Raw genomic sequence first — 8,366 nt, forward strand, 5'->3', positions numbered from 1 at the left:
TGCATGGAGACAGCAAGCGAAGAAAAGCTGGAAAGCTCCTCGGGGACAGTGCCGCAGTCACCTGAAGGGGAGCACGAAGCACTGCCCCAGAGCACCAGTTCTGGCTCCCTGCCACCACAACGTCCCTCTGTCCCCTTCCTCAAACCCAAGCCTCTCCTCCATCCAGACCAGGCCAAGAGGAAGAGGAAGAAGCACGGGGCCTCCGTTGTCTGCCCGGCAGCCTCTGGAGCACCACCCTCCCGCCCAGAGCCTGTCCATTTCCACGGGCCCGAGGCCACGTTCATGCGCAAGGAGCTGCAGCACCGCGGAGACCAGCTGGGCCCCGAGCGCCCATCCCAGCGAGCAGTGCCCCGGGAGGAGGGTGGCTGGGCAGCCCCACGGGCTCACACGCACTGCACCAGGAACTCTGGCCACAGGATGGACACGGCTCCCTTGGGAGAAATTGTGAGGACGCCCTTTGGGCTGGCGTATGGCTGGGCGGGACAAGAGCCCACCGTAGTCTACCCACCCCTCAGGCCCGTGCTCCTAGCTCCAAGCCCGAGGGCTGAGCACCGTCGCAAGCACCGCGGACACTTGGTGGGACCGGCCGCAGGAGCCCCGCACGGCCACTGGGGCAGCAGCACCACGCAGCCCGGGTGCTCCGACAGCAGCTTCCACCTGCGGGCTGCGGCTGTCCCTCAGAAAGGAAACACCAGCGCGGAGGTGACCACGGCGTCTGAAACCGCTGGGGCTGAGGCAGGCAGCTGGGGACCGAAGTGGTGGCCTTGGAGGAAGAAGAGCCCTGGCAAGGTCGAGAGCTCCCTGGGTTACGGGGCCCAGAGCAGCGACAGCCAAGAGCAGTGGACGACGGGCAGCAACCTCCCATGGGGAAATGCCTGGGCCAGGCCAGCTCCCAGCTCAGCTTCCAGAAGAGCCCAGGAGCCCCACGGCTACTCCAGCTCCTCTTCAGAGCCCTGCAGTGCCCCTACCACCAGATACCCGTGCTCGTGCCACCTGCGCCACTCCTGTGGCCCCCAGGGCACTGCAGCGCAACCGAGCGGCAACAACATCCGCTCCTTCTGGGACAGGATTTTCCATCGGCAGCAGAAGGCGTCTGCATCGCCGCAGAGCTCTGCATCTGAGCACTGCTGCCATGCAGGCCACAGGAGGGGCAGGGCCAGCGTCCATGGAGCTTGTGAGAATCACAAGCTCCAATACTGGAAATAAATCCAATTATTTACTTGAACTCAGGTGTGTTTTCTGGGAGCCTTCCTGCATCGTGTCTGTTGGGGATGAAGACGGAGGGTGGGCTCAGGGAGACCAGGCAAGGTGTGCTGTTGCACCAGAGGACAACTGGCTTGGACGGGGAAGGGAATAAAACAGGGCTCAGCAGAGGAGAGCCTCGGGGAACAGTGCTGAAGCTGGGGGTGAGGCAGATGTCTCATCTGAAGGGCATCTGCACCTCTGCACGCAGCACGGGCAACAACCAGGAGGAGCTGGTAGGGTTTTGTTACAGACCGCCTGAACAGGAGGAAGAGATGGATGAGGCCTTTTGTGAGCAGCTCACAGAAGGTATTACTAGAGGGCCCGTGAAGAGATTGGGCTCTGATAGAATCATAGAATCATAGAATATCCTGAGTTGGAAGGGACCCTTAAGGATCATCAAGTCCAACTCTCGACACCGCACGGGTCTACCCAAAAGTTCAGACCATGTGCCTAAGTTCACAGTCCAATCTCTTCTTAAATTCAGACAGGCTCGGTGCAGTGACCACTTCCCTGGGGAGCCTGTTCCAGTGTGCAACCACCCTCTCTGTGAAAAACCCCCTCCTGACGTCCAGCCTAAATTTCCCCTGCCTCAGCTTAACCCCGTTCCCGCGGGTCCTGTCACTAGTGTTAATGGAGAAAAGGTCTCCTGCCTCTTGACAACCCCTTACGAGGAAGTTGTAGACTGCGATGAGGTCTCCCCTCAGCCTCCTCTTCTCCAGGCTGAACAGGCCCAGTGACCTCAGCCGTTCCTCGTACGTCTTCCCCTCCAGGCCTTTCACCATCTTCGTAGCCCTCCTCTGGACACTTTCCAACAGTTTCATGTCCTTTTTATACTGTGGTGCCCAGAACTGCACACAGTACTCGAGGTGAGGCCGCACCAGCGCAGAGTAGAGCGGGACAATCACCTCCCTTGACCTACTAGCGATGCCGTTCTTGATGCACCCCAGGATACGATTGGCCCTCCTGGCTGCCAGGGCACACTGCTGGCTCATATTCAACTTGCTGTCTACCACGACCCCCAGATCCCTCTCTTCTAGGCTGCTCTCCAGCGTCTCATCGCCCAGTCTGTACATGCAGCCAGGGTTTCCCCGTCCCAGGTGCAGGACCTGGCACTTGCTCTTATTGAACTTCATGCGGTTGGTGATCGCCCAGCTCTCCAACCTGTCCAGATCCCTCTGCAAGGCCTTTACGCCCTCATTTGAGTCCACAACTCCTCCAAGTTTGGTGTCATCAGCAAACTTGCTCAAAATACCCTCTATTCCTACATCCAGATCATTTATAAAAATATTGAAAAGTACCGGTCCTAAAATGGAGCCTTGAGGGACCCCACTGGTGACCGCCCGCCAGCCTGACGCAGCTCCATTTACCATAACCCTTTGGGCCCTGCCCGTTAGCCAATTGCTCACCCAGATACAGACATGGAGAGAATCAATGCTGCATCCTGAGCGCGATGGAGCATTGCAAGTGCTCCTGATTACTGAGATGACAGTAAGAGTGGCTGAGAAAGGGTGGACTCATACCTGGGTAAAAGTATCACATAACCCTGATACCTGACAGACTGTATTAACAAAGACATTAACAAAGCTAAAACTGTTGAAACTATCTATTGTAAACCTTTAATGTCTCCTTAGAACAATTTTTAATGAATTAATATGTATAAGGGATTGAATTACACAGAACTAGTGTGTTTCCAGGCAGCACTCCCTGGAAGTGGGAGAAACAGTTTGTGATTTTATTGTTTTGTTTGTTTTAGTTATTATTTCTTATTTATTATAGGGTTCTATATACATGTATTTATAGACATGATGTATTCTCAATGAATTAGTGACGGGATAGAGATAGGCTGTGAGCAGCCACCCCCTGCAGATGTCTGTGCCAGTCACTGCTTAGGGAAAGCCACCCTAACGTGGTGGACGGGGCCTCAGTCTCCAGGGCTCACCCACCTTGCTGCTGACCACTTCCCTCTCATGCAGAGGTGTAACATTTCCTCATGGAGTATCAAGCACGGGCAGTACGCACATCTCCCCTCCTGAGCCTGGCCACAGTCTGTGCCGTGGCTGCACCCAGCAGAGGCAAGGCAGGTTGTGTTTCAGGGCTTTATTACGGTCCACAGGAACAGCAGGAAGGGATTTTTAAATACGTTACAAACCAAGACATAAGGAAGTGCAAGATCAACAAACAGTGGCGTATTACAGAACAGCAGGAGCGTGGCTTTCATTCAGGGTGACCGCAGTGCAGCTGCAAGGCCAGGGTGCCCCCAGGAGCCTGCGGTGTCACTCGCAGCACATTCACAGAGCGGGAAGATGCTGAGACAAGAGAGTGCAGGCCGTGCTGCAGCATCTCCTGACTGACCCAAGGCCAGCAGAATCCCAAGGCCCCGGCTGCGGTTCTCTGCACTCCCGGCTCTGCCATCACTCTGCCACAGGTTTCGCTTCCTTGGCTGCTTCCAGCTGCATCAGTATCTCATTCCACTGGACGAACTGCTTGGACAGAAGCAGGGTCTGGACAATGCTCTTAAGGAAAGAGACGTGGAAACTTCAGGGAGGAAACCACAGAGTACAACCCAAGAACCCCTGGCGGCCTGAGCGCACCATTACAATCCTGATTCCTTTGGAGACAAAAAAAAAAAAAAAAAAAAACACAACAGGGTATGGGAAACTAGGGTGTACAAAACCTACTCAGACAAAATGACAAGGCCTGGAGCCACCACACAGCGCCACACGTTAATGGCAGTCCTGAACAACTTCTGAACAATGCACAGGCTGCATCTCAAAGGGCTTTCTACAGCACGACAGGGACACAAGCACCACCACACCAGAAAGGGCACCGGCCATTAAGCCTGGGGCTGGGGATTGCCTGCTTCCAACATCTGACGGGGTAAGGTGGGCCAGGAGACAGGCAACAGTTCGGTTCTGTCAGGCCCAGAGCACCAGCAAGAAGGATACCGTTTTGTTGTAGTCTTCGAGGAGCGCCTTGACACCGTCAGAAAACTGCTTGCACTGATCCTGCAAAGAAGAGAGCCCCAGCAAGTCAGCAGTAAATAAATTAAAAGACATCAGTCCTTCCAGCCCCTGGCAGTACAGGGCCAATACTGGGACTAAAGCTCAGGCCATGGCTGCTCAGTGCAGCTGAAAGCATTTCAGCAGACAAGAGGAAGGTTACAAAGAAACACCCGTATTTGGGAAGTGCCAAAGAAGCTGTGCTTGCCATCTGTCTACCTTTGCTCAGCATCCTCAGCTTGCCTCAGAATGAAAACCCACAGGGAGACACTGAAAGGAGGCATTGGGCAATGCCCAGGCTACTCATTGCCACCTCATGGAGTGCTCAAATGGGGAAGGAAAGGGCAAAGAGACAACGTGGTAGTATCAAAACCCCTCCAGAGACTGAAGAAGTGCACCACTTCAGTGTCCCACTGAAAGAGGGAACAGGAGTTGGTTAAAACCACTGCAATGTATTGCATTCAAGGCTTTGTTTTGAGTAGGCTTATTGTAGGCAAAGATTTTTTCCAATTCAGACTCAGTTACCAGAAATCCCGGCTAGCTCTCCCCCTGCAATACGCTTAAACCTCTTTAAAACTGCAGCACGAATACCCTGGACAAATGAAAGTAAGCAGTATAAACAGGCAATTCAGACAACTGCAGATACAGGGGCATCAGTGCAGTTACCAACACATGGTTCCTTCTCCCTGCTAGTCAAGGCTGCCTCAAGCACTCACGCTACCTGCTGCTGCATCTGGATCTGGGAGAGTCGCTGCAGTTTCGCTGCGTGGTCAGGAACCGCTGGAAGCACAGAACAGAAATCCATTTTGTTTGTTTTGCATCACGTGGGGTAAGTTACCAAGACAAGGAGCATTCCTTCTCCAGGGACAAGGCACAGCAGAAGTCACAGCACAGGCAAAAGCTTGGGGGTGGCACGTGCAGCTCAAACTTGCGGAGGAACAGGCGTACCTTGGATGGAGGCACTGTCTAAGATGGGCTGGAGGTTCTTCACCTGCTCCAAGAGGTCTGCTCGGTAAGGAATGACCTGCTCCTCTGACCAGGGAGAGACAAGAAGGAACATCAGGAAAAGCCAGAGCAGTGTCTTAGCCCCCACCTCACAGAGGGGCTTGTCCCACTCTGAACTGATCGTCAGCTGGAACACTTGTATTCCAGCTCCTCTGTTCCAGCTGACCCAGCTGTACAAAAAAGATTTTTTTTTGTAATTTTATTTAGCCTTTTGTGACGCTCACCCCTGGATTCTCATTCACAGTAACTTAAGTCAGGAGAATCTCCACCAGGTTTCATTCCCAGACTATACCAGAACAAGGCTGAACCAAGTTCTTTGGAAGCAAAAGAGGACAACACCAGAAGGTGTTTCATGTACATCCAAAACTCTGTTTTTTTGACAGGCCTCAGAATATGGGAAGTAGAGTAAGGAAAACTGTTCAAGCTCCAGTTTCTTTTCAACCTTTTATTAATTTACGGTTAAACCAATCAATGCTAGGACCGGAACTGATAAAACTACAGCACAGACATGCACAATGGAGCACTGAGGGTGATGGCTATCCTTGTATAAGTCGCATTTCAGGTAGCTCTACAGAGGATATCCTTCCAAATGTTTATGACTAAGCAAAAAAATAACTCCATCCCAATCAACCTGATTAAAATACAGCTTTTGCAGTGCTAAAAACCTGTTCCTTCTCATGTCATGCTGTACCTGCCAAGATGAACTGCTGCTTCATGGTGTCTGGAACAGCCATCCTGTCAATGTACTGCGGGTCAAGGTATTTTATTACATCTTCGACTAGAAGAAAGAATATGTTTTAAGGCAAGTAGGAGAAATGTTATCACTTTGACAAGTGCACTTCCCACTGGGCTATGGAACAAACCTGCCCATTTAAGGTTGCTTTTGCTCAGATTCAGGGGTTTCTGCAACACTTGAAAACAGCTGACTTTAGAAGGCTACAACTGAGAACTTACGAATGAGTCAAATGAAGTAACTGCTTTATTACAGACACCTCCAATGCTTAGCTTTTCGGTTGGCCAATGACACTAGAGGTGAATGAAATCTGCCTCTTCCTAACCTTGAAATAAAACCAGAGAACTGCCCTCCATCCTGATCCCTAAAGTCCTTTACAGGTACACAGGTTGTATGTTCACACTCAACAGCCACCGCAACCTTGGACCACACCAACACTCCTGATGTTGCTTCTGCATTACTGGGCCATGAAGCTCAGCCACAAGGAGGCTTTACGAGGCAAAGCACAGCTCTAGCGCCTGCAGCTGATGCTCCCTGGTTTGGAGAAGGCTCCTCAGATGTGGCCACAGGTGGTGGTACATGCTCCTCACCACCCCCAGCATACACAACAGCAACAGACACAAGGGCGTGGCTAGCCTGAACATGCAAAACTCCCCTTCAAGAGCTGTATTTCAGGCAGAGCGCACAGCTGTGCACTGTTCCAGACCGAAGGAGCCCGGTCCCCACCTCAGCAGCTCTGGGGAAGAGGCACAAACAGGACGACCCCCTGCTGGGTGACCTGGGGACCAAACAACAGCACAGAGGCACCGAGGGGGGGACTTCTGGGATCTGGGGAGCACCGAAACGGGGATTTTGGGGTCCGAGGAGGGGATTTTGGGGTCCGAGGAAGGGATTTTGGGGTCAAGGCACGCCCCGCAAGCTGCCTCGGACCCCTCCCGGAGCACTCACTCTTCTTGAACAGGATCTTGACGCGCTCCCTCTTGCCGGCGATGTTGCTCAGCGCCACCTGCACCTTCACCAGCTCGTCCGCCACCTGCGGGGGCGCACAGGGAGGGGGCGGGCCCGTTACCTGCCGCCAGCGGAAGGCTAAGGGGTATGGGCGGGGGGCAATAAAAACAAAACCGGAGGGGACAGAGCGGGGCCCAGCACCTTACGAGGCTCGCAGGCGCCGCCGCCGAGGCGCTGCTCCAGCTCCTCCAGCCGCCACCGCAGCCGCTCCAGCGCCACCGTCCCCGCCGCCATCTTCTCGCCCGGCCCGGAAGCAGCCCGGCCTTCTCTTCCGCTTTCTGGCACATCCGCTTCCGGTCCGGTTGCCATGGCGGCGCGTTGCTAGGCGGATGCCGTTGCCATGGCAACGGGCGGGCCTTAATGGCGGCCTTATGGCGGGGGATGCTGGGGGGGGAGCAGAGCTGTGGAGTTTTGGGGGCTCGCAGCCCCCCTGCGGGCAGCCGGGGCCTCTCGATGCTGATTTGCACTGCAGAGGGAGGCTCTGCCTTCAAGGGAGGTCGATAGCTGCCTCCTTGCTGCGGGCGAGAGGCGCTCGGCGGCGTGGAAGGGGGGGAAGATGGGGCTGTGAAGGGCGGGGGGCTGCCGCAGGGCTGCCCCCGGCCCCCCATCGCCCTCACCTTCCCGCTATCGACCCACAGGACCGGTGGAAGTGGTGGCTGCCAGCACTCGGTTATTGGGGTCCCTCATAGGGGTTCGATGAGTTCATGGCAGGCGACGCAGCCCAGGCACCTTCTGGGGTCAAGGGGAGAAGCCTGGGGGCCCCCGCAGCACCCTGAGGTGTGCCCCGCTGGGTGTCGTGCTGGGAGACCACAATTGGCACCATTTAATGCCAGGCTGGGCTCCCAGCTCAAACCCGTCTGCTAACAGTGAGCGCCTCATCAGCTGGATGGCTTTGGGGACCTTCCCGTGCCCCTTGCTGAGAGCAAAACCCGCTGTGCCCCGAGAAACCTTGGTCCGTCTACATGTGCTCCTACAGGGAGCGTCTGTACGGGGCCACCAGGCTGTAGGGGGGAGCTGTGGGATGGCCCCAGCAGCGCTGTGACCCCAAAATCTCCTTGGAGGAGCAGGCTGAGGCCCCGTGCGTTCTGCCTTTCTTCCCAGGGATCGATAGCTGGGCTGTGGGAGAGGCATCTTCAGAGGGAAGAGCTGCGCTTTGTTCCACAAAGGCGACAATTAGAAGCGGCCTCGTTAGCAGGAGTGTCTGGGGGCTGCAGCAGGGGCTGGGGGCTGTGCACACAGCGCTGGGCTGTGTTTAGAGGGGACCAACACTCCTGCAGCCCGTGCAGCAGGGCAGGTGGTGTGCAGGATTGCCCAAAATCCCCGGGCTACAGGGTCTGATAACCCACCCCAAAAGGGGGAAGAATTCAGGTGTTCCT

The 8,366-nt window shown here is 55.0% G+C and overlaps 1 protein-coding gene across 1 annotated transcript; it reads right to left on the minus strand.

Annotated features, from left to right (window-relative positions):
• Positions 1–3,123: 3,123 nt before the first annotated feature.
• On the minus strand, positions 3,124–7,244 carry DCTN3 (dynactin subunit 3). Its single transcript, XM_082782478.1, has 7 exons — positions 7,132–7,244; positions 6,931–7,015; positions 5,941–6,027; positions 5,193–5,276; positions 4,966–5,024; positions 4,191–4,250; positions 3,124–3,746 (listed from the first exon to the last, which is right to left on the minus strand). Exons 1-7 carry the CDS (start codon positions 7,222–7,224, stop codon positions 3,657–3,659), a joined length of 558 nt encoding a protein of 185 aa, XP_082638604.1. The 5' UTR covers positions 7,225–7,244; the 3' UTR covers positions 3,124–3,656.
• Between the last annotated feature and the right edge of the window lie 1,122 nt (positions 7,245–8,366).

Source organism: Aythya marila (genome assembly GCF_965140915.1).
Source record: "Aythya marila genome assembly, chromosome: Z".
Lineage (NCBI taxonomy): Eukaryota > Metazoa > Chordata > Aves > Anseriformes > Anatidae > Aythya > Aythya marila.

Excerpts from the sequence above, each read along its gene's own strand:
- DCTN3 (XM_082782478.1), bottom strand. The coding sequence starts at position 7,224 with ATGGCGGCGGGGACGGTGGCGCTGGAGCGGCTGCGGTGGCGGCTGGAG. Across the intron at positions 6,028-6,930 it reads CAAGATCCTGTTCAAGAAGA|TCGAAGATGTAATAAAATAC; the intron begins GTGAGTGCTCCG and ends TCTTTCTTCTAG. Across the intron at positions 3,747-4,190 it reads TCGAAGACTACAACAAAACG|ACCCTGCTTCTGTCCAAGCA; the intron begins GTATCCTTCTTG and ends AGCATTGTCCAG.